The sequence below is a fragment of the Tachypleus tridentatus genome, chromosome 10 (assembly GCF_004210375.1).
Source record: "Tachypleus tridentatus isolate NWPU-2018 chromosome 10, ASM421037v1, whole genome shotgun sequence".
In the NCBI taxonomy this organism is placed as follows: domain Eukaryota; kingdom Metazoa; phylum Arthropoda; class Merostomata; order Xiphosura; family Limulidae; genus Tachypleus; species Tachypleus tridentatus.
Genome location: NC_134834.1, coordinates 43,604,646 through 43,632,478, shown reverse-complemented (window position 1 = coordinate 43,632,478; position 27,833 = coordinate 43,604,646). Strand labels below are relative to the sequence as shown.

The 27,833-nt window shown below is 30.2% G+C and overlaps 1 protein-coding gene across 6 annotated transcripts in view; it reads left to right on the top strand.

The window, feature by feature from the left end:
• LOC143229157 (DNA mismatch repair protein Msh2-like) overlaps positions 1–27,833 on the top strand; it is a 146,197-nt gene that overhangs the window by 27,312 nt on the left and 91,052 nt on the right. For 3 of the 6 annotated variants that reach the window (XM_076461061.1, XM_076461060.1, XM_076461064.1), the window contains exons 4-8: positions 969–1,056; positions 7,796–7,944; positions 15,029–15,139; positions 20,207–20,293; positions 25,562–25,682. In XM_076461061.1, the coding sequence (XP_076317176.1) occupies positions 969–1,056; positions 7,796–7,944; positions 15,029–15,139; positions 20,207–20,293; positions 25,562–25,682 (556 nt within the window). The remainder of the gene's footprint in view (positions 1–968; positions 1,057–7,795; positions 7,945–15,028; positions 15,140–20,206; positions 20,294–25,561; positions 25,683–27,833) is intronic. The other 3 variants (XM_076461062.1, XM_076461063.1, XM_076461065.1) reach the window with 2 other exon arrangements.

The following is a 27,833-nucleotide window of genomic DNA, read 5'->3' as shown; positions in this document are numbered from 1 at the left end:
AAAAGCTTCAAATGTCCACCTATTGCTTTTCTCAGCCTTTGCAAAGTATTTTTGTGGAGAGCTCTCTCTTTTCATTTCAAGTGGCAAGATGAGACATTTGTAAGATTAATAATTTTTTTTAAGACTTTGATACAGCTTAGTTACAAGCATGATAAATTATAGTGAAACCCTGTGGTATTAATTTCAAAGTGTACTTGTGCTGTGTCATAGCAACTTTTGTAATATTTGTCAGGCATGGCTGAAACGTCAATAAAATATAAATAAAACATATGCTTAATGTTTGGATATTTAATCTAAAATAAACATTAGTGTTTCTGTGTTACAATTTATAGTCATTCTAGAATGAAAAAACAATTTCTGCTTATTTCCTAACTTTTTATAGTGACTACAAGATTGGTCAGATTAACCAAACTTGAACAGATGTGCAGTAGTGAAAATAACATAAAATATTCTAAGTAAAAGTTTAATGATTATCTGAAAGTTATAGAGAGTTCATATGTGAAATTTGACATTTTTTTGATGTATAAAAGCATTTTTAATCTTAAAATCAAATTTACTTTGCATGTTAAATTGTCAACATTCAAAATGAAAAGGCAAACATATTAGAAGAACAGTACTTAAAAATCTTAAATCATAGTAATAATAATAATAATTAAAATAAGATATTTTTCATGTGAATGACTTGTAATTTTTGTGAAAATATCCTTACTGTATTAAAAGTACAGGGCCCATACTGAAAGAGCTAACATCTTGTGAGTGGTGAGTTTATTGTACAGACTTTGAACTGAGATAAATTATTTTCAGTGCTGAATGCAGTTCTAGCTCTGCCTTTTTTTTTGAGAAGTTAAACTATATGAAAAAATGTAGTTGTGAAATGTTATAATTTGAAAAAAGAATACTTGACAGATGTTTAATTTAGCTGATTAAGTGTTTATGAAAAATATATATTATCAAAAATGTTTTCCTAGGATTTTTATACTTTACATGGATCTGATGCAGTGTTTGTTGCTAAAGAATTTTTCAAGTCTATGTCCGTAGTCAAGTATTATTGTTCTGGTAAGTGATTTAGTTTTTTTATTCTTCAAAGATGTTATTGTTGTTATCTGGATTTGTAAAGTGAGGAAAATTAATATCCTTATGTTTGAAAAGTTAATTTTGTACTTACTGTGGTTAAAATATTAAAACAAGTAAGTACAATGATTTGCTAAAGTAGTTTAAAAAATAGATTTTTGAAGAAACGTCTTCTCCCTGTGTACTCATTTTTCTTTTTAAATTTTTAAGAAAAATTAGTTTATTTGTTTTTATACATAAATCTGTCTTCAAATCAGATAGAATTTCCTTTAGAGTAACTGTAAACCTTTGCTTGTTGACTTGTATTGCCAACAGTTATGTTACTGAGAGTTATAAATGTCTTTAATGCAATGCAGAACAAACAGCAACTCATCCATAACTCTCCAATTGTCCACTTGGCATGTGATGTATTGCACTTGTTATCATGCGGTTTAATACAAACTGTTGTTTTTTTTATTATGGTTCAAGATTTCCTTTTTAGCACTTGTGTTGTTAACTTAACACACTATGAATTCTGATGTCAGCATAAACTATTGCAACATATAAAGCTAGTAGTAATGGAAGTTTTATTACTTCTGTGGAGGCCTTACTCATTTCGTCTGTTCATAGAATTTCCCTGTGATAAGTGTATTCAGGCTGTTATGTTTCAATTGCCTATTGGTGTTTTTAGTGGATTTTACACTCATCTGCAAAAGCTACAGTATTTTCACAATTATAAAGGAGAAGAAAAAAAATGACATCATTTTGATTAGGTTTGTTCACCTTCATTGTTGAAGACTAGGATTTATCAGTTAGCTTTTATTCTTATGAAATTTCTACTCACTTGTTATATTTTTAGGTATATTTTTAAATTTGGAACTAATTTCTCTTAGGCCTGAGGATGATAACATTATTGAATGAATGGTTCAGTTTTTGAATCTTTATTTTCTCCTATTTTTTTGGGTAGTTGTTGATGCTTTCAAAAATCAGCTAATTGATGTTAGGACCATTTTAGCCTTCTTGACTGTTACGATGGGAGTCAAAAAACATGATTAAACTAATATGGATTAACGAGTTTCTAGTGGTTGGTGTATGCTGTTTTTAAGTGGGAAAAAGAACAGTTACATGTTTATTACCTTTCAGTATTCAAACAATAATATCATATTACATTTAGCAACAGCATGAAAACTGAAGGATTACAGGAATATATCCAATTAAAGTAACATTCTAAACTAACTGTGGAAGACCATGTGGAAGGACTACTTCCTCTATTTGAGAAATATTCTAAACATTCTTATTAATTCACTAATAGAGTTTAAAACTTTGTAAGATAAAGTTATGAGTATCAAAAGTCTTATTTTACTTTAAATTTAGACTATATAAAGAATATTGAAAATAATAGATTTCTACTAGGTATTTATTTGCCAAATAATTAATTATGGTTATTTATCTTCATGGGTTGCAAACAATAACTAACTACATGTAGTTATAGGTAGAATGCTTAAGGCTTCAAAAATTATCATAAACAAACTTGTGAATGTCTAAAACAATGATGAATTGTTTGGAAAACGTATACCCTACATATTCGTATAAAAGTTTACTGATAAGTGAATAAATATTTTATTTTATTGTTTTTAGATTTTAAACAATGTTGTCTGATGTGTATTACACATTTTCAAATAGGATTAATAAAATTCTAAATTGTCTCTGAAGTCAGAAGATGGGGTTTTCCCAGGGTTTTGTTATTGTTTGTTACTTAACCATTTTTGAGATGCAAGTTATATTGATCATTTTATGTGCTAAATCTAAATATTTTTTGATATACAGTGTTGACAAGAGTATTCATTTTGAGTTGACTGTGAAATGGGCAACTACCAATTAAAGAAACTTGTAGAAATATATTAGTGACTATACAATTTACTTAAGCAGCTGAAATGTAGAAGATGATGTTTGAAACGTCTTGTGTCTAACAAACTAACTTTGCAGGAATTTTGGTTTAATATGAAACAAGTTCTGAAGGGGCATGTTTGACAACCAGAGGTACTTAAAAATCTCTGTTTCTCTTCAGCCCCAAATGCAGAATTAAGTTTATAACTCCATAAAGAAACATTAAGGGATTTGCAGCTAATATTATGTATACCGATAAACTGTTCACAATTTGATATTCAATTATTTGGTAGCAGGTATTTAAGAATTAATATTAAGTAGATAGGTAGAACCTCTAAAAACCCACCTTCACAGTCAGCGTCCTGTACAAAATACCTTGACTGTACTGTAGAGACCATATAGGACATAAAAGAAGGCACATTACTGAAAAATGTAATGGTAATGATTTTAGATTTAACCCTTTCACAATGGGTCACAGATCGCAGACTATATCATCATGTTTGTTGATTTGCATTCAGAATTTTATTGAATTTCTATTTTTTGAATTTATGTCAATATGTTTGGTATCAAATTGTAGATTATAATTCAAACTTTATTATATATTGGTTAACGTCTTAATATAAAAGTAAATATTAAAAGAACACAGCTAAATATCAATTTTTGTGAGTTACATGGTATGTTGAATGAAGCACTGTTTCAAATTAGATGTTTATGATGTCAAAATACTAAGTCTGTAGTTTCATATGAATTATGAACTCAAATTACCAATTATGACAAGCTAGAATATACAATAAGAACCTTGTCTTTTTTAATGATGACAAGAAAAAACATTCAAAGTAAAATTACTTGTGTGTTTGTGTGTGCATGTATATATATATATATATATATATATATATATATATATTTTAATTTTATTTATTTTATTTTATTTATTTATTATTTATTTTTTGTTAAAATATTTCTTATACATTGAATCAAACACAGTGACCCAGTTCAACCCTTACATTTTTGGTAACAGTCTGTTGTATATACCTACTTTGATATATGACATGAGAATAGGTAATTGACTGCTTAAAATATTACCCTATTGGTTTTTAGAGCCATTTTAATTTGTTAAAAGACTGCCACTCTCCTCCAAACTAAGATTTCAAGGAGGTAGGTTGTGTTTTTAGTCTTTTAGAAGTTTCATGTTTTTTAGGCCTAAATATAACTTAGTTACTAAGCTTGGTGAATTAAAGTGGAATTATAGCCATATTGATATAGTATTTTATGATTTTGGGTTTATTCAACTGTATATATAAAACCAGAAAAAATATTTTGGTTCACATCCTCCACGTACAAAATTTTAAAAACCTCAACCTACAACAAGTGACAACTGAGTATAAAGATTGTGATTAGGAGAGAGAATTGTTTGCTTTACTTCTTTATTTATTGTTACATATTCTAAGAACAATTTGTTTATTACTATTGAGAAATAAGGTGTTAATCTGTATGCATATATAATGCATAATAATTAAAGTGTAACTATATATTACAAAATTCTAGTCCACTAAAACACAATTAAGACAAAGTCACTTTGTAAAGACTAAAGGTCAGTTTTATATTATTGGATGTGAAGACATGAGTGCACATGCAACACATTGGTGCAAGTTATATAATTTTAGCCAGACACAACTAAAAGCTCAATATAGTAAAAGTAGTGAATATATAATATTATGAGACTTAAATTACTTAAACATTTGTATATTTGTGTAATAATTTGTAATTATTCTAGAATAAAAATTTCATAGTTTATATTTATTTCCTAATTTTTGTATATTTGTTACAAGGCTGGTCAAATTGACAGATCCCAACATAGTCAGGGCAGAGAAAAATATTCTTACTGAAAAAAAAAAAATGTTTGAAATGTATTTTGGGGGCTTTAGATATTATAAAAATAATATTTGAGATTTTTGGGATGAAGAATAGTTTTTAATTGTCACAAGAAAATCACTGTGCATAGACTAGTAATGAAACAGACTATTTTCACAAATCTTCAGTAAAAAGTCAGATTTGTTATGTTAAAAAAAACTACTAATATTCAATAAAAATGTACTACATTTTATGAAGATACTCATGCTGCATCAAAAACTATAGTTCAAATACTTAACATGTGCAAATGTGTATACAAACTTGTGTGTATTATACCGAGCCTGTTGCTAAAAGGTTAACCTTGTTGTGGATGGTAACAGTAACTTTAAATATGTCTCCATTTTAATAAACAAGAAATTAGTGTGGGATTACTACATATTTTGATAAGAAACATAACTGATTGAATAGTGATGTTCAACCAGCATTAGTAATTCATTTGTCAAAAATGTTGTGGACATAAGATACTTTCTGAATAAGACAAAAAACACGTGAATATTTTTTTGCTTGTATAGACTTACTGGTAGGGAGTGGTGACTAAACAATCAGCAAATTCCAGTAATAATCTGAAAAGAAAAGAGTTGAGTATAACTAGTTATATATGAGAACATATGGGACATCAACTACCAAGACCTTGCAAAGTAATCCATATTTATATGCCCATTAGCTGGTAGTGTATGTGACCATGTGTAGTCATGTGTGTATTGGACAGGTTACATGTATAATTGTGTGCATATATGTAATAACACTGATGACTGTGTACTTAGACTTAAGCATGTTACACAACTCTTATTATATTTCTTTCCAATGATAAAAACAGTGGATGAAATTGCTTAAACTTTTCCCCAGAAATTTACATAAAAGTATGTAGTTAGCAAAAAATAAAATATTTAACTTTCATTTTTTTCCACAATTTCTACCAATAATTTGTTGTGTGATTATTTGTGCTTGGTCTCTGAAGTAATTTCCGTATTAAGCATAAGGTACAAGTTTTTCTTCTACAGATTCACAGTTTACTCTCTCAGTCTCTAAAGTATGTTCAAGATAAAGTTTTTTTTAGGGTAAATGTTTATATTTTGTTTACTACTTTTTAACATTACTAACTAGCTATTATCAATGTACAGTACAATGAAATGTTAAAAATTAGAAAATGGAAATATATACATATCTTATATCACTTCATTGAAGAATTCTTTGGATCATACATTTAATTTCATGTCTTTACATTTTCTCTTTTAATTTTTCAGTGTTTAATATTTTCTTTCTTTACCTTTGATTATTTATTCCCACACACAACAACAGGTGTCATTTGGCAATATAACATTAAGATTGGCAGAGATAGTTTAGCCCTTAACAAAATGGTATTTCCGTTTGCTAATTTATAAAATGCTGGGTGAGTGAGGTAAAACATATAATAAATTTAAAACATCACTAATCCTTTTGAATATGAATTTTAGAACACAAATAATATATAGTTAAATTAAATATAGGATTTACTTCATATTCTAGTTAACTGTCTACCAAACTAACAAGTACAAAAGAAAAGAAAACATCTGAACACTACAGATAAAGACATGCAACAGTATACTTAGGGATTGTATGCCTAAGTTAGCATCACAGTAGGTGAAAGATTATTTGCAGAAAAAAGTTCTGTAAAAATCTGCTTTTTCTATTGGTGATAAGCATGCCTTTCAATTTGAAACTGTGGCTTTGGAATGCAGCTTCTACTTTGCAAGAGGGTGTGGCTTATCTTGAACTGAAGAACTTTTACAGTGGTTTGCTCCAGGACAAAAGTTCTTGGAATGTGCTTGATTTACTGGTGAATAAACTAAATAGGATATACTATGAACCTTTGAATGGAAATATCTAATTTACACAGAGTTTCTTCTGTACCAGATTGTAAAGTTAACAGTTGTAACCATGGTGGAACCTGTACAAAATAAAAAGCTGCACTTTAATTATTGTGTTAGTGTTCTTTTGAAATAAAGGAATAACAACTGAGATAACATAAGACTTTGAATTATGTATTACTCTATAAAAAATAATTTCTTTAAAATACATTGACAGTAAAGTGGTTTGATTAAATTTTGACTATAACTCGGTAACATGCAGAAAAAGGGTCTTAAAGATGGAGACATCATTATGGGGATATATATTTGTACTTGAACATCACATTAAATAATTCGTTGGGAAATGCAAATGGACTAATTACATAAACAACTATTAAACAGTTTGTGAATGGAAACAGAATATAATGTGGATATTAAAATGACCTTGTGATATGAGATTAAGTGTTACTGACTTTTGTTATTTGAAATTGCAATGCTATTTTTATTAATACTTCAAATGAATCTTTAAAGTTCAGCATTTAAAATTTTGTAAGATAGTGAATTTTTATGGAGGAATAAGTGTGGTGAGAAGTGCATCAGCTCTCACACTAGGTTAAATCTCCTGTTTATGTAATAGTAGTTGGTACTAAACAAGATGTGTAAAATTCTTTGATTTATTACAAGTTTTGACATTTGCATTCTTGCTAAGTAATTTTTATATATGTAGAAGTGCAATTTAATCACTAAGATGAGAGAGTGGTCTAATCCCAACAGGCTAATTTTGCTTTGCAGTTTTTTTTGTTTTGGTCTCTGCAATTCTTGTCTTATAGTGTTTATTTTGTTGGATAGGGAAGTTTATTTCTTGAAACTAAAAAAATATAAAAATATACCAGAGTAGTTGGTTTGGTGTTTTATGGTGCAAAGCAACTAGGCTATATGCTGAAGTAACTTGCATCCTTTAATATTTTAGACAAATTTAAATGAATTTTTTTTTTACATAAATATATATTATTTATATGCAATATCAATTTTTTTAATACTGAAGGATAATGATATGAATTATATATTATATATATAAACATTCACTTTTTATGCCTACCTCATTTTTTTTTTCTTTTTAGGATCCAGAAAACTAGAAACTGTTTCTCTTAGCAAGTTGAATTTTGAGTCATTTGTGCGAGATCTGCTTTTAGTTCACCATTATAGAGTGGAATTATACAAATCTCAGACAGGAAGCAGGAACAGTAGCTCTTGGGTGTTGGATAGTAAGGTACCCATAATCAGCTTAAGAAATACTGGGTAAAAAGATGTGGGAAAAAAAAATGGATTTTGAATTTAGGATTATAAGATATAGGTTATAAAAGCGGTAAACTTAGGAAAGACACTTAGAATTGGAACAATTTTCAATTAATGGCAGCTTCTGAATATAGGTTACACTAACACTAAAAGCCATAGTTTTTAATATATCATAGCAAAATATTATCCATAGTAATTTTAATATAGAACCACAAAATATCAACTTTTTATAAAGCAAACAGTGTTTGAGAATAAAAGATCCTGTCATACCATTCATAGTTCCATTGGTACCACAGTATCCATCTGTTAGTCTAAATAATATTTAAATTTGAATTTTTCGATGTTTTTAATGATATTGTTGTCATTTATTGTGTACTTTATTTTTTTTTAATTCAAGAACTCCTACAATTTTTGTTTTATATGAGCTGTGAAATTGTTTTATATCAAGACTTCCTCAAGTGAAGGTGAATAATATCAGTGATGTCACTTTGAAAGCTATACATAAATTAATAAAGGAGAATAGAGAACTCTTATCTATGAGATTAGAATAAGATAAATAATTTACATAAGATCTGACAGTATCTTATTCATTTCCAATTTAATTTTAAAAAGTCCTCATGGTTATCATGGTGTTTGTGTGAAGTATCTTTGAAGTTTGTTTCTAATGTAATGATTTTTGTGAATTATTAGTTTTAACTTCACAGTACATTACCACTGGCATGAAAAAGGGTAATAAAGGATAGTGAGATACAGTATGAGCAGGGGCGTAGATCCTGGGGGGATGGAGGGTATACATCCCCCCCCTGCATTTTAGGTGGGGAGTATAGTGCATACAATCATCCCCCCTACAGTTTGGTTTGTTGAATTGTTTTATTGCATCACAGGCCTACAAATTGTGTAGCTTTTTGATCTAAGCGATAGTTCGTAAGTATCAGTCAGTAGGCCTAAGTATACATGTAAGTATCGTGGCAACAAGATTACTCTATGACGGCATGTTTACAGCTTTCAGGTTCACGTAATCAGAGAATAACAATTTGCAAATTGAACAGTCCACATAAATGGTTGCAAAAATCACCCCCCCCCATCGGGTGTAAAAAATCTATGCCCCTGAGTATAAGCATTAGCTCTTGAATTTAGGATGAGTTAGTGGTTGTTTATTTTATTTCCAAACAATAATACCTTACAAATCTACTTCATTCCATGTAGTTTTGTAAGGTATTATATATTGTATATGAGGTTAATGCAGCTGGTGTGCTGATGTCATATCCCTAGCCTTTTATGTGACTTTGACATTCTAGAATGTTTTAGAAATAACACTTAGACCACTGCACTACCTTTGGTCTGTGAATTACATTGTGACCCACATGGACATTTTGGTCTTTTGTCTCCCTGTTGAAACTGTCATTGAAAATATTGATATTTAACACCTGTTACTGTCAGTCTTTACTATTAGTCTATTATAGTTAACAAGATATGCTAGACTTGTGTATCACTATTAGTTTACAGTACATTCCTGACTAATTTTGTAAGCAATGTTAAAATTTACTTTACTCTGCATTGGCAAAACCAGCATTTGGTATTAATGAACTTCTGTTGTGCAATTAATCACAAGTAATAAAAATACTTTAGTGCAACTCTCTATTGAAAACAAGATGGAGTTGACCTTAAGTACAAAAATCTTCTAAATTTGATCCCATAGTGGAAATTTAAAGGAAGTGCTGCATTACTCTCATCTGCGTTTGATTAATTTTGACATTGCTGTCAAGTATACAAACAATTCTTTAACTGATAAAGAATATTATTATATTGTAGTATATTTACTCAATAATGAAAATACTGTAAGCTTGTATTTGTATTTATATCGAGTTGCTACAACTCTATATTACATAAAATGTCTAGTTACAGCAATGATTGTTGTTATTACACATTTTTTTGAGATTTGGCATGCTGAAAACACTTCTATTGAAAAAGAAAAGATCATTTTTAGTAACTCTCAAAATTTGTGATGTTCCATGTTTGTATCTTGTTGGATTGGTTACATCTACACAGGAGTATAGACCTATTAACAGACAGTTATTTTGTTTATGTAAACTACACAACTTCTGAAACCATTATTGTACAAGAAATGAGATGCTTACAACATTACATAGAGAAATATGCATTTCCTGGGAAACCAGATAACCATCAGACTATCACTAAACTCCCTTTATATGCATCAGTTTTCAACTTCTCCACCATTTCCAGTCTGCCCCAAAGAAGTAAGTTCTGCCATTCAAAAGTATTCATTTCTATAATATGAAATTAATTTTATCATACATACTTTTTGTTTTAAAGAAAGGAACTATGGAATTTTGGAATACTAGAAACGTTAACAACTTTCTGTATATTGAATTATGGTGTTAGTATTAAAAATATATATATATTTTTATCTCCTGTCTGAATGTATTCAAAGATATGACTAACTCCTGACATGGAGGAACTACCATCTAATTGAGTATGTGCTCCATGAAATCTCTCAATACCCCAAACTGCTGAGTCATTTACATCAAACTTATGAATTTTTTCTACATCTCCTCGTTCCTCTGACTTTCATACCACTTTAACAGTTTCTAAGCAAAAATTCACAAATGAATTTGAATGTCTGTTTTTGGCCCTCTGGATTTTGATGAAATGTGTAGCCAGCTGTGTGTACTAAAAAACAAACATCTGAATCAATGCCAACTTAATATATAAAAAAAGGGAAAGAAAACAAGTTATAAATAACAAATATTCTTTACAGAACACTTTACTCCTGTGGGATATTGGTTCATTTATGGATTTACAACACTGAAATCAGGGGTTCAGTTATGTGGGGTTGATAGATTGCAAATAGCCCATTTTGCAGCTTTGAACAAAGAAAATAACTACTACAAAAACAAGAAAAAGAAACTTGTTTCAAAGCACAAACTTCTTTTTTTATAAAGATAATATTCACTTATGAATTTACAAATGCTTTATTTCTCTTATAGAATGTTGTATATTAATTATTCTCTGTTCACAACATGAATGCAATCCAGTGTCATTGGCTTCATGAAAGGTAGCTCCAAAACTTTGAACTCATGGATTCTGAGTTTAGCTCATTACTACAACTAAAAAAGAAACATCATTTAGAAAATAAAATTTATTCAAAGCAAAGGTTTAAGTGATTTTAATTGCAGGAGTAACAGTCATTGTGTGAAACTAATTTATTTGTTAACTTACCATGATGACTGTTTTTAATCTGCATTTAAATGACTTTTGTCTTCAGCTTTCTTGGCTGCTTTCTGTTTTTCTTGCATATAAATATCATGTTTGTTCTTTTTTCCTTTACTTGTTCACACCTGTTTATTTTTTTGTTAGTGCCATTGCTTCAAGTTACTAATCACATATGTACTTGAGCTAAACTAAACTGTATTGTTCATTGTTCGGTTATATAACCTCCACCATGTAGTGCACTTAGACTGCACCATGAGGACAAGGTCTGGAGTGACAGGATGAGGTCCTGTCTTTTTGGGATTAGTAGCTTATTTTCCAACCACACTAGAAGATTCTGTTCAAGAACAATGTTATCATAGCAGTTACATGGCAGAAAGATTAAAAGGTTTACAATGCTCCAATTAATTCAAAATACAAATTGTTTTTCTTTCTTTCTCTCTTTCTTGCTGAGTAAAAATGAAGTATTGAAGATAGTGTACACACACACAAAATTGCAAACACGTTTTGGATAAATCACAGTAAAATTAAGATTTTGTTTTAATATTTTGATGAAGTGAATGTTCTTTATTTACTAGTTTGTGAACCTAAACAAAGGTAACTGTAGCATAAATCACTTGTTACAGGCATAGGAGTGCTGAGTAGAATGCCATACAGATATTGCATGTATGCTCTTTTATGCTTTCTCTCAGAAAGAAAATACACTAATATAAATTTTGTTTAGGTTATATAAAGATGGACATTTAATCTTTTAAAAATGCACACAAAAAAATTAAAAGTTTTAACAGGAAATAAAATGCTTTTGTTTATTATTATTATTAATTTTTGTATTAGTATAGCCTATTTTAACCTTAGAAATGCTAGACAACTAGTTCACCAAAAGTTCTAATTTTTTTTTAGAAACTTTTATTTTATTAAATCTTAAAGAAGGAGAACATTGAAACACAATGATAACATAAATATTATACACAGAAAAACAAATTAGTTGTGTTCATTGATATTATTATTTTAGGTGCACTACCAAATATTTCTATTGTAACTGATAGGTGTCATTTTATAATGACTTCACTTTTATCAAACTGAATTCATCATTAAGCTTTTACATTATTAGTATTATTGATGCTGTAACTTTTCTATATTGGTAGTATCATTTACACTGCTGGCCAAAATCTTAAGGTCAATGAACATAAAGAAAAAAATGTGCATTTTGTGTTGTTAGACTCAACCACTTATTTGAGTAGAGCTTCGAAAGATGAAAATAAGAAAAGTGAAAATAAAAATAAACTTTTTTAGCAGTTAATAGGGAAAATGATATTAGCCTAAATACTAGCTGGTCAAAAGTTTAAGACCATACTGAAACGAAGCATTGTCAACATCTCCCACTGACATCTCCTGTGTTACATTGAGTAAAAACATGGCAAAGGCTAAAAAGTTGACAGAGTTTGAATGTGGCAGAATTGTTGAGCTGCAAAAGCAAGGTCTCTCTCAACGTCATTTGTGTTCAAGCATTGTCAACATCTCCCACTGATATCTCCTGTGTTACATTGGGTAAAAACATGGCAAAGGCTAAAAAGTTGACAGAGTTTGAATGTGGCAGAATTGTTGAGCTGCAAAAGCAAGGTCTCTCTCAACATGCCATCGCTGGTGAAATTGGGCGTATTAAAACTGCTTTTGCAAATTTCTTAAAAGACCCTAAGGGATACGGAACGAGAATTTCAAGTGGTTGGCCCAAGACAATTTCGCCGGCGTTAAGCAGGAAGATTTGACTGGTTGTCCGGCAAGACACCAGCCAATCGTCGAACTAGATTAAGGCCCTTATGGACGCAAAATGCAGCTCAAGAACAATAAGACGGCATCTACAAGAGAAAGGCTTTAAAAACCATAAACGTCTTCAAGGGCCACACCACGAAACAGCTCGGTTAAACTTTGCTGAGAAGTACCAAACATGGGACGTAGAAAAGTGGACAAAGGTTTTGTTCTCAGATGAGAAAAAATATAACCTGGACAGTCCTGATGGCTTCCAACATTACTGGCATGATGAGGATATCCCACCGGAGACATTTTCTACACGACACAGTGGGGGAGGGTTCCATCATGATCTGGGGTGCTTTCTCCTTCCATGGAACAATGGAGCTTCAGGTTATACAGGGGTGTCAAACAGCAGCTGGCTAAATTGGCATGTTGGAGAGAGCATCCTTATTGACTGAAGGCCCTCGCTTGTATGGAAATGACTGGATCTTTCAGCAGGATAATGCTGCAATCCACAATGCCTACAGGACAAATTACTTTTTCATGGCGAATAAAGTAATTCTTTTTGACCATCCAGCATGTTCGCCCGAACTGAACCCCATTGAAAATGTTTCAGGGTGGATGGCAAGGGAAGTCTCTAGAAATGTACGTCAATTCCAAACAGTGCATGATTTTCGTGAAGCCATCTTCATCACTTGGAATAACATTCCAGCCAGCCTTCTGCAAATGCTTATATCAACCATGCCAAAAAGAATGTTTGCAGTTATTCACAATGATGGCCGTGCAACTCGCTACTGAGATCTTTTGTTGGGCATTTCCTACCCTGTTTAGGACTTCTTTTGGTATGGTCTTAACCTTTTGACCAGCTAGTATTTAGGCTAATTTCATAGTGTTCACATTTTCCCTATTAAATGCCAAAAAAGTTTTTATTTTTATTTTCCCTTTTCTTATTTTCATCTTTTGAAGCTCTACTCAAATAAGTGGTTGAGTCTAACAATGAAAAATGCATATTTTTTCTTTATGTTCACTGACCTTAAGATTTTGGCCATTAGTGTATATTGTATCATATCATTTTCTCCATTTCTCATGATTTATATTTCTAAAAACTGGTTAACATTAAGCTGGTTCTATTTAATAGGTTGAAAGATAGAGAACATTTCAAGAAAAATATGAAGTTTCCTGAAACACATATCTGTTATTGATTTGGTTCAATTGCATTTATTAACAAAACATGTCCTTGTCATCTAGTGAGTTGTAAAGCAAACAAATTAAGTAATTACAATAAGATGGTTGTCTAATACATAACATCTACTGACAATTTATAAAATTACATTTACAATTTCAGTAGTTCATAATGTGATAGGTATTATTACTTTCATGGTTTCTACTAAATTTGTAGAAATTACTGACATTTATCTATTGATAATGATTGACCATTATCAGATCTATAATTATCATATAAAAATATACATAAATATCTGTTGATTTGCTAAAAGAGCATTGCATTCCAAAAATTATGATTTTGAAAACAAGACAGTATAAAAATGAAACATAAAAATTAGGATATATTAGATTTGTTTCACTAGTCATTTATTTACGTAGAAGTTGTATGCCAAATGTTAGGATTATAAATCAAACCATTTGGAAATGACAATAAAAGTACAATCATGATATTTACACACTTCTGGAGGCCCTTGGGGCATTTGATTTGTAATTATGTATGTTAAGAAATTATTGTATTTTAAAGCATTTAATGCTTTATCAAAATGAATGTGATATATAGCATTTTGTACTTTATACCATTTGCAAAAACACTTTTAGATGGATTTAACGTTCCTATAATGATGTGGAGTTGTGATCTTAAGTATTTTTTTTTCTTTTTTTTTATTATTATTATCAATGAGGATTCTTCATTTGCACTGCCAATCCTGAAATTAAAGTAATGTAGAAAAAGAAACATTTTTTTCTAAGTTTTCTGCACTTAATCCATAGCTTTTAATTGATAAGTGTCAAAAAATCCTACAATTTTTGTATATTTTATAATAAAGAAAATTTGATTTTACGTTATACTTCTGCAGGCATCACCAGGAAACTTGTCTCAAATGGAAGGTCTTTTGTTTGGGAACATGGAACTTGCAGAAGCCAGAGGAGTTATTTCCATTAAACTGAGTACAGAATCTGGAGTAATTGTACATATCTATTACATACTATAATCTGTATTTAAATAGTATTTCTTAATTGAGGAAGTACATTTTCATTTATTTGAATTAATCTACAGTACTCTGTCAAAATCAGAAATTTATGATAACTTAGTATATCCATTTAATCTTGTTCATACGAATAAGTCAAAGGGTGAATGTTGTGACTTTCATACAGAGATGAATAAAAAATATCAGTGTATTAAAATAAATTTGGCATTAAAACATGGTCTGTACTTTAAATTTTCATGCAATATAAGCTTTGCTTTCTTAATATTAAAAGGAAATATTTGAATACATTCTCAATATTCACTTCTATGAACCACATATTACTTCTTGCTCTGAATTAACCATTTTAGATTTTCTTTCTGCCCTATATGATTTAAATTTGACAGAAATTACATACTTGTAATATAGGTATTGCTAAGCCATAATATAAATTTATTGTTTCAGAACTTCCTGCTTTACTGAGTTATTAATAAGAAAGTCAAACCCATTTTTATTCCATTTATAGCTTACATAAAAATCATTTAAATTATTGTAGTTTTAAGACATTCTTTTCTTTGTACACATTAAATGTTTTATGAAATGCATATTTGAAATAAACATGATTATTTTGTGGTACATCAACATTATTAAAAAGAGGGGCTTACAATACTTTTGTTTTCTAAGTGCAAAAATACAAGGTCCCAGACAAAAGTAAGAACCGATTGGATAAGAAAACTTGAATGAAACTAAAATTAAATAAACAAATTATTTGTGATGGTATGCACACATCTCAAGACATGACTGTGTAGTTCATTGTTTGTGAGCTAATTTACCTTTTGTTTACTCTGGCAAGGTTTAAATGCAGCTGCAAAGCAATAAAACTAAATGAATCTGAATTTAAATGGATTATTAGTTTTACCTGAAAGAATAAATGTGTAATTGTCTGTTACCAAAAGTAGTCATTCTGGAAAGAAACATAAGGTAATCTAGATTTATTTCATATTTTTAAACTTTTCATTTTACCCAACATTTCAGATTTATCTGTGAATTTACAAAGTCTGACTCAAACTATGAAGTGTAAGCACAAGGGGACATTTATGTTTAGAATAAAAATAGTTTTTAATGTTTAACTTCATATTTCACTTGCATAAGCTTTAGAGCCTTTTAAGTGAATATCAAAGTTTTCTCAGTAAATCTTTAAAACTTTTTGAACCATAAGCCTGGTATTTGAAGATGCACATGAGAAAATATTTTGATATTACGATGATGTACAACCTGTCATACGTTTTTAAAGGCTTATCACATTTTCAACCCACTAAAATTTATCATGATGGGGCAAAGTATGATGCAGCAATTCAAGGATTTATGGGTGGATGTACTGGAATTTAAGATACTTTTGTAACTCCAAACTTTTTGTATGTTGCTCTGAAAAACTTGGAGATGAACATGCAAGACTTTAGGGGTATAAATTGAACAGTATACCAAATCTGGCTGCAGTGTTGTTGAAGTACATAAACTAAGTTATTGTGATAATGGTGGTGAAAGATACTTTTGAAGAAAACATCAGAACCCTTTGCTTCCCTTATTTCAGTGGGAAAGTATAATATTAAACACCCCTGTATTCACAGTACTAGGAAACTCATAATTTATTTTTAATTTCTTAAGTCAGCTTTATTTGGAATTACAACCATTTAAAAGAGTTAGACAAAATACTCACATAATTATTTCTAGATGAAACTGCTCACTTTTGAACTACAAAGCCCCCTTTTTCTTTTTTTTTATCCAAGCAGTAAGGATTTAAAATTTTATAAAGAACAGTGTGTGTGTGTATGTGTATTTTACTCATTTGTGTTGATACAGGCTTCATGACTTTATTTTGTAATTAACAAAAGTTTGGGTATACATGTTATACCATGTACTGAGAGAAACTTTTAAAATAGTTTCCTCTCTCCCTCACAGCAGGTGCTCCTTTACAATGCATTCTGTGCAAGGCGCCAAGTTACATTCAGAAATTAATCGGACAACTTTAGTATCAATGAAATAAACATATAATGTATGTTATAATTTGAAGTGTTGTGTTATCTAAGTTCTAATTCTTTTGTTTCAAAATAAAACTATAAAGTGATTAAACCTCAATTTTGTCAAAAGCCATGAAAATCTCAATTTTTAAAGTTTATCTAGAATCAGATAACAACAGTCCTATATATGTATTTTTTAGACAATGAGCTCATTTACTTGTCCTATTGGCATGAAGTTTTGAAGTGTTTGGCTGGATCCATTAGAAAGAAGTAGTAAATTTTGCCAACCACTGATGTGTGCCATGTTCACCTTTTATACTTAGCCTTGATATTTATAAGCAACATTTATTTACTTGGCATGTGTTTGTAATCATTAGAAAGAGTAGTTGAAATCTGGTAGATGAAACTGCCTATCTATGATATCACTTAGAGTTGTTTCTTACCCAAATATATTGTACCCATAGGGACATTTAAATTGTATTTAGTTGTTGATTTAATAATTTAGTTAATTAAGCATTATTTGTTTTAAAATCCTTATTTAAAAGGTTCAACACTATTGCTGTTTTGTGTATCAAGATTGATACTTGGGTGGCTTGACTGACACATTTGAGTGTCATATGTGATACTCAAAGTCAATAAGAAATGGATTTTATGAAATCAAGTATACCATTTAGTCTCTGACTGTTACTAAACATATAAGAAGAGTATATTTTTCCCTTCAAACTATTATATAGACAAATATTGTGCAAGTGGCAATGATAATGTATCATTCTAGTGCTTAGCAACTATGACAATCAATAATTTACAACATTTAAAATGTAGCAACTTAAAAATACCTTCATGTGCTTAAATTGCATATGATACTCAGGTCTTATTATGTCACATTCATGTGCATACTCTAATTAATAATTCTTAATAAACTTTTAATCAACATTGTGTAATTCATTTAATAGGTAAAAAGCATCACAGGCTAGATCATGAATTTGTATCAAACAACAAAAGGGTTAGTGATTTTTTATATATATTCTAATGAAACTCTCACTCTGAGTTGTACTTGAGGTTAGACTATCTCTGCTGATGATAATATTGCCCTTGGGTGCAGGTTGATGTTTGTGGACATAATCAAAGATAAAGAAGAGGTATAGGAAATAGAATATTAAAAATAAACTATAAGTGAAAAAGTAAAGATGTGAAATTAAGCATATATCCAAAGAAGATATTTTAAGATTATTCAATGAAGAGATAAAAGTGTGTATGTATTTTCATTTCTTAGTTTTAAAAATTTGATTGCAGAGTACATTGATGAGAATAGCTAGAATTAGTGGTATCACAGAGGTAATGGAAATAAAATATAAACATCTTGTGTGTGTATAAACCTAAGCCAAGAATTCAACCCTAGTGACATTTTATTTCATTTTCACAATTAAGTTTTGATAGCATCCAGGATAGAACTAAGTTATTATAATCCTGTTTTTAAAATATGCTGTTATCAGTGTCTTGTACTTGATGATACTTAAGATCAATAGCATGGTTTATATATATTTCAGAAAGGGATGAAAATAAATATTTTTAGAATTTGTAGATTTTGTCTTCAGCCTCTAAAAGAAGAATGTAAAGAATTACATCATTCCCAAGTAAATAACTGAAATACATTGCTATGTTAATGATAATGCAATCAAAACTAAAGAATGTGCAATTAAAATGAAGATTGCACTTGATTCATGGTTTGAGAATGATCTGGAGTAACTGATTAAAGAAACCCTTCACATCAAACAGCATTTTCCAACCTTTAATAGTATGTGGGATTCTCTATAATATATACACAATTTTTGTTGTTACTTTTCTACTTTCTGTATGTTTTAGTGTTAATTAAATTATTATTAATGTAGTAATGTATACCAGTTATTTACTTAGTAGTGATGTGGTGATTTATATTTTTATTTTAGACACAGAAGATGGAATTTGTAGAAATATAAACATTTATTTACTTATTTCTCTTATAAATAAACAGTGTTGTTCATCTTAAATATTGTTATCCTTTTTGTAATCAACCTTTGTTTTCCTTTGAATACATCAGTTGCTAATACCTTGTAATTAAGAGTTAGCTACTCTGACTTGAGCTTCTCTATCTCATTAGCTTTTATGTGTAGTACAAAGACTGTATCACTGCCATTTATATCCTCCACCTCTGCTCCTGGATAGTGTAATTATTTGCTCCCTGTTTACCCTCTTTGACTATCCTGACCATATATCATGCTCCAGAATCACCTGTAATTGTAACCTCCTTATGTTTTTATCTGTCCCTTTTTTTTAGGGTCAGCATGGTCAGGTGGTTAGGGCAATTGACTTGTAATCTGAGCATTGCAGGTTTGAATTCCTGTACCACCAAACACGCTTGCTCTTTCAGCTGTGGGTGCATGTGAAGGTCAATCTCACTATTTGTTTGTAAATGAGTAGCCTAAGTGTTGATGGTGGGTAGTGATGGCTAGCACAGATAGTCCTTGTGCAGGTTTGCAAGAAATTCAAAACAAAACCTTTTCCTTTTACTCTCCTTCATATTTCCTTCTCTGGACAAAATAAAAGCTGTAAATTGTTACATGACAGAACCTGCTTAGTACCATTAATTCACTACTTTTAATTATTTGTACTTTTTCTAAGTTTCCAAAAACCATTTATTACCTGCCGTACTCTCACTTTGGTTAATAGCTTTAAAGTTCTGTAATATATGGAAACTGAATTGTTTTTATTATTGCATGAATATTCATGTCTCATAAATGTGAACCTAAACAATATTTCTGATCCAGTTTATGTTCAGTATTACCTGCAACTACCATGATCAGAGATTTTTTTTGTGTGTTTGCATGTATGGAATTCTATGGTTTTTGGCAAAAATACTGTGATTGTATTAATATGTAAATGTTTCTCAATAATTTTTCAACAATAAATATGTATCAAGTGGTCTGCCTCACTTTTATGAATAACATTCTAGTTTCATCAACAAAAGTGTTGATCATCATTTTCTTACAAATTATTTTTTAATTACTTTTAACAGGTTGTAGGCATTGCCTTTTGTGATACAATTTTAAGAAAGCTGATTATTACAGATTTTTCTGACAATGACCATTTCTCCAATCTTCAGGTATGTTTCTTGAGTTGTTACAGTGATAATGTTTCTGTGGAAGTTAAGAACCTGATCTATGGCTAGTGACTAGTTAAAATGAAGTAATTGAAAAAAATAAAAAAGGATTATATATTAACTGAAGCATAAACTTGACATCTCCTTCAAGTCCTTTTAATTTGTAACATTTAACTTAGTAGTGAAGTTCATACTACATATTTCTTTTGTAACAACAGAAATGACATACACTACATGGCCAAAAGTATGTGGACACTTGACCATCACACCCATGTGAACATCTCATTCCAAAACCATGGGCATTAATATAGAGTTGGTCCCCCCCTTTGCTACTATAACAGCCTCTCCACTCTTTTGTGAAGGCTTTTCACTAGATTTTGGAACATGGCTGTGGGGATTTGTTCCTATTCAGCCACAAGAGCATTAGTGAGGTCAGGCACTGATGTCGGGCAAGAAAGCCTGGCTTCACAGTTAGCGTTTCAATTCATCCCAAAGGTGTTAAATAGGGTTGAGGTCAGGGCTCTGTGCAGGCCAGTCAAGTTCTTCCTTACCAACCTCGGCAAACCATGTGCATGGGGTCATTGTTATGCTGAAACAAAAAAAAGGGCTTTTCCCAAACTGTTGCCACAAAGTTTGAAGCACACAATTCTCTAGAATGCCATTGTATGCTGTAGCATTAAGATTTCCTTTCACTGGAACTAAAGAGTCTAGCCTAAACCATGAAAAACAGACCCATACCATTACTCCTCCTCCACAAAACTTTACAGTTGACACTATGCATTCAGGCAAGTAGCTTTCTTCTGATACCTACCAAACCCACATTTGTCCCTCAGACTTCCAGATAGTGAAATATGATTCATCCTTTGTTTCCAGTGCTCCAGAGTGCAATGTCTGACTGTACTTTATGCCAGTCCAGCCGACACTTGGCATTGTGCATGGTGATCTTAGAGTTGTGTGAAGCTGCTTGGCCAAGGAAACCCATTTCATGAAGCTCCTGATGAACAATTCTTGTGCTGATGTTGCTTCCAGAGGCGTTTTGGAACTCAGTAGTGAGTGTTGCAATTGTGGACAGACAATTTTTATGTGCTTCAACACTCAGCAGTTCCATTCTGTGAGCATGTATGGCCTATTGCTTCGTGGCTATTGCTCCTAGACGTTTATACTTTACAATAACAGCACTTATAATTGACAGGGGCAGCTCCAGCAGGGCAGAAATTTGATGAACTGACTTGTTGAAAAGGTGGAATCGTATGACAGTGTTATGTTGTAAGTCACTGAGCTCTTCAGTTTGACCCATTCTTCTGCCAGTGTTTGCCTATGGATATTGCATGACTGTGTGCTTGATTTTATGCACCTGTTAGTAATGGGTGTGGCTGAAATAGTCAAACCCACTAATTAGAAGGGTTTTCCACATACTTTTGGCCATGTAGCGTATTTCTATATACTGGTATTTGAGTAAAATATTATAGTACAAACCCATAATTATCACAAAAAAACAATTTCTCTATCCTCACAATGTTTTTTAGCAGCTTAAAAATGTAAAACAAAAATCTTTAATAATGTTTTTTAAATCAGGTAGACTTGTTTATGATAATTGAAAATCCATTTCATGTTGTGTTGCTTCTGTTATGTCAACAGCTCAATGACTTCAAATTCTGAATGTTACTCTGCAGTCTTCAGGTAGATTTCCTTAGTTGTACAGTGATTATGTTTTGTTGAAAATTAAAAATCCAACTTGTAAACTTTGCTTTTTCTTGAGTATGTTCTGTTTTAAACTTAAGTTAATTCTGTTGCTGAGGTGTTAATGTTATGTTGGATGATCTTGTTTTTGAATCTTAATAGTTTCCACCTTCTGATTGTTGGTGATGCTCCTAAATGTTAATAGCTGAAAGATGGCAATATCTTCTTTATTGGTGATGAAGTGTAAAATATAGATGGTCATCAGTAATGTATTTCAGAGTGGGTAAACTTGCATATGAAACCTTTGAGCCTGTTACATTCCCTTTCTTTATTGCCTACATGTTTATCAGCTGAGCTGTTACATATGTTGTGGATGGCAACCAAGCTACTTCTGTACCACCTAACACACCTTTTAAGAATTACATCGAGTGTCTAAGTTTGATAAATCTATGTAGTTAAATTAACTCTGTGTGTTGGTCAGCTAATGCATGTTTGTGTTGTAGCTCAAATGGAAATCCAGTGTTTCCACTGGCTAATTCTACAGTGGTAGATTTATGTTTGTATGAGTGCAAAAGTGGACGACACTTAGCAAACATTATTCTGTATGAATGCCAGACTATGATATACATAACATTAACATTAAAGACAAGTATATTGGTAACATAAACATAAACACATTCTTTGGTGTCCTTGGTTATAAATAATACAGTTTCATTATTTCTCAATTCAAATTCTAACATGCAAAAAAAATTTTACAGTTAGACCTAAAGTTTAAATGAGCTCTTTATGTAAAACACTAGTTTACCCACTATAAAATCATTTGATAATTAGGCTTAATAGTTATTGTCACAACTTCATTCACATTCAATACTCCACAGCTAATATGTTGCATGAAAGAAAATAATTACAGGTGTCAGATGATGTAAAAATGCAATTTAGGTATATTCATACAATAAATTTAAACAAAAAACATGGCTATAGTTGATTTTTACACTTATTGATATAATTTTAAAAATTCATTGTTTTATAGCTATTTTACATTTCAACTGTGTCAATGAAGGCACCCAAAAATTAACAGTTATACTAAAAATTTAATACTTTTTGTAAATAAAGAATGAGTTTATTCACTAGGGGAATTTGCATAAATGTGTAGAGTTGCAGTTATGTCATACAAGTGAAAGGGTTATATTTACACTTTGCTTTGTATCGCTTGTGCTTAAATGAGAAAAATGTTGCAGTTTATTACTGAACCTATTTCAAAGCACTGGTGTTAAAAAATAAAAAGTATTAGTGTTACCAGTTTAAAACTAGGCTTATAGGCCAAGGATTGTGGTATAAACTGTATCCTTATGATAAGATCTTGTAAAGAACAGAACATTGAAAATCTATTTCCTTTCCTTTTTTCCCCTAATTTGTAAAAGTAAAAACAGCAAGGTAAACAGACTGTATTCAGAAAGTTCTTCATGAAAGGAACATTAGGATAAAAATAACAAATTTAGACCTGTTCTTAATTCATAAGATTAGTGTGTGTATGGCCCCAGTAAGAATAAAAAAAGTTTTAATGTATCTCAAGAATGAAGATGACCTGAAAAGGTTGAAACATTGTTCTCTACTCTATTTTAATAAAAGTTTTAACACCCGTACCAGCCATTCTGAGGTACATTGTTACTTCAAGTGGATTTCTTGTCATCACAAAAAAAAAAAATTAAACTAGGAAATTATTTCATGTAAATGCTGAAATTTATTATTGATATAGGTATTTCAATACAGCTAAAATGTTTTTTGTGACCCCATTTTATCCTTCTCCTCAATGAGCAGCAAATCTCCATATACATTTGGATGTTTCAGCTTTTGTAAGCTCACTAAATGTTGTCGTAGTTCTTGCAAAACATATTGTTTAGGCCTACATAAGTGGCAAAGAATAGTTACAGTTTGTTCTTCCACAGTTTCTGATGTAATGGTTGAAACTACACCCATTTAAGCAAACTGGACTTGCCTCATAAAATAAATAAGTAAAAAAATCATGCAAACCAATACTTTTGGGAAGAATACAAAAGAATTGACACCATTATGGAAGTAAAATAAAGAAATAAAAGTATAAATGATGAAGGTTGATTTTTACTCTTATATATAGAATAATTTTAAAATGAGTTATTTTTTTTAAACAGTAACACATTTTAAACTGTTTCAATACAGGTACCTGAACATTAACTATTAGGCTTAAAATTATTGGTGGTAGTGGATTTAGTGCTTTAAGGGATAGTAAAAAAAAGAGATTACAGTAATATGGAAACAAAAAGAAAAGGTAGTGAAATAGCATTAAACAAAGACAGTTGATTTGTACATTTCTTTATACCATAATTTAAAAATTTACTATGTTATATATAACATTGTTTCTTGATCAAGAAAAAAAATATCAAGATCTCGGTCAAAGATGATTATATATAAAGTCGAGGTATTCATAGAAAAAAAAAATGTGTACAAAGATATGTCATTTATATTCATTTCATGTTTTTACACGTATTTACTTTAAATACAGCAACTTCACACTGTAGTAGGTTTTTTTCATCCTTCTCCAACTAGATAATATAACAACAATATTGTATTATTATTTAAAATTTATCTCTTTTCATGTATATTGTATTTCACTTAACATTGGTGCATATATGAAAAAACAAAAAATGTGTGGGCTTTGGTTTATAGAGCACAACACATGCTTTGTATGTGGTAGGTTGAGGATTCAATCCCATCTATATTCAATTTTGTTTTTTTTTTAATGTTTAATTGTCAAATAAATTTTAGTACATATATTGTATGTAAACATGAGGTTACTCTTTAGTTATTTAATTATAAAACAAATTTACAATCTTTCCTTATAATATGAGCCTCAGACTTATACCTGATATGTACCTCTGTATTATAAGCATCCTAAACAAAATTCCTCCCACTATGCTGTTCCAAGTTAGGGTGATGTCCTCTGGAAATGAATAGAGATGCCATTTGGTGGACAGTGGTGTCTTGAGGGATACATTTTCTACCTCTATAATGCACATCTTTGTTTTGCATTTGAGAAATATGACACAAATTGTCTATTCTCCATGTGATTTTCTTATCTTCCCATCCTGTTTGGAACTGTTTTTCTTTTCTGTATTACTTTTTTGTTATTTCTTATACTTAACTGAGTTTTAGAGTTCGTACTTTCTATTTCAACCAGGAGTAATATATATTATCACAACAGCAATAAAAAAAACAAAAAACTGGCTTATGTCTGTTTTTCTGACACGTAATAAGTCATGAGAGAGTGGATAGTTCTGGATAAGTTGACATTTGCCCTACACTGCATTAAGAACATTCAGAATTTGAAGACATGGTGTTTCATTGCATGAAAGAAATAAAAAGCTTTTAGTATTTTGGAGGTAAGTACCTGTTTGAAATGTAGCCTGTGAAATGTACTGTAAAGCTAAAAATTGTCAAATCAAAATGTTCATAAATATATGAACTATATTTATGAAATATATTTTTTAAATATATGATTTAATTGTCTTATATTATATGATCACAGAAATATAGAGATATTATGGATTTTTCTAGGCAGTTCTTGTGCATCTAAGCCCAAGAGAATGTTTGCTAATGAAAGACAGCAGTCCCCAACAGACACAGTTAAGATCAGTAATTGAAAGGAGTGGAATTTCCATTACAGACTGTAAATCAGGTACTGAATACTGCATTTTTATTTTTAAAAATGTTAAACTTATTTTGAAAGGGAAACCCTGTTGAATATTTCACCACATTCTTGTGTAATACAGACTATCTGTAGATTTGTATGCATAACTATATTCAGGATTAAATGCATTTTAATATTTGTTTGATTTTAGTATGAAGAACTGGATGATTTAATTGAGCAGTGATTACACAGAATAGTGTCACACAAACCATTCAGCCAAAATTGTATTTAAATTGGTTAGTCACAATCATTGTTTCCAATTCTTTCAATATTCAATTAATTTAACTGAATTTTATAACAAGTGTCACAGAAATAACTAACTAATTCAAATTAAGTGTTTTTAGTTATTAGTGTTAAATTATTCTAACAAATGATTAAATGAAACTATAATGAAAGCAATTGTCATGGAAATAATAGAGCAGTTTAAATTTTCTGATTATTACAATCTCATGTTATCTAACTAAATGAAATGTTGCTAAGTAATATAAAAATGACACTTGCATAAAACACCTATTTATAGTTATAAGGAATACAACATTAAAATCTCACATATATAAATAAATAGTTATTAAAAACAGGGACTTGCCCTAAAACGACTATACATATGTTGCAGTGTCTTGTGACACTATCCTTAAGAGTAACAGTATAAAAGCAAGGTTTTGACTTGCATATCAGCATAATTATTTACATATAAAAATGCCATCTAGACTTAAACTACTCAAAATTGCAACACATCTATCCAGTATTTTATTATTTCTAGACCTGAACCATCTTCCCTTTTAGTATATCTTTGTTTTTTCAATTTCTGTAGTTCCTCTTATATTTAATTGTGTATTAAATTTTAGCTGTTTTATCAACTTAGTGTTATTCCAGTGTATAATATAAGATGGTTTTGCTGCATGTTTTACTATTACTGTTACTTTGTATTTTTCTACCATTTTTATGTTCCTTGATCCTGCACTTTATATTTCTACGTATTTACCCAGTATAAACATGACCACAGATACAAAGAATTTTATAAATTCCACATTCATTAATTTCTCATATCTTTTGTACTTGTGAGATTATTTAATTTACATGGCAGAGAGAGCATTATACTACATTCTATGTATTTTTTCATTATATTACCTGTTTATGTACATAAGTCTTGAACATATGGTAAACAAATATATACTTTACATTTTTCATCTAAACTTGTATGTGTTAACATTTTCAGTTTAAAGCTTTGTTCTGTCAGATTCTGCTTGTGTTTCAGTGAATGATTCTGAAGAAGCTGTAAAGCAAAGCATTGAGTGTTTAATTAGAATGTAGTGTAGATCAGATAACATGAGCCACAACTTTTCTTGCATGAATAACATGCAATGCACAAAAACACTTATTGATATTTAGTTTGCTTAGATACTTAGCAAGAAATTAATGCAACTTGCAATAAAATATTTGAGTTTTGCAGATTTATCACATGTTGAAGGGGAAACTTTTTTATTTACATTTTCTTATTTAATAAGTTTCTAATATTTAGTTACTTTCTTGATAGTCCCCTGCTGGTACAGGTTAGTCTATCAATTTACAATGCTAAAATCAGGGGTTTGTTAACCTTGGTGGACTCAGCAGATAGTCTAATGTGGCTTTGCTATAAGAAAAACACAAACACACACTTTCTTGAGAAAAACAAGCAGTCATTGAATTTAAAATGTACACAGAAAAATAAAATTTACCACTTACTATACCTTATGTTATTACTTGTAGATCTATTTGTATTTGAGAATATACTATGGTAAGATGCTTTCCCACTGTGTTGGTTGTAAAAAATAATTTTTAGAGCTTTACAATATCCATTTAGAATTCCACAAATGCATCAGACACTAGCTTAGATTGCCTAAAAAAATATAATTCTTTGGGTTTTCTACTTTCCTTATAAATAGATCAAAAATGTTATTACATCTAAGAGTAGCATTTTCTGTCTGAACTTAAGGTGTTATTACCATGAATTTTTAGCTTTTAACCTTTAAACAGCAGGAATGTTATAGGTAGCAGCATCATTTGATGATGGCTGCCATTTAAGTGTTAAATCTTAAACAAAATTGGCAGTCATGTGATTTATACCATTTAAAAATCACTGTCTCTGTGTGGTACAAATGT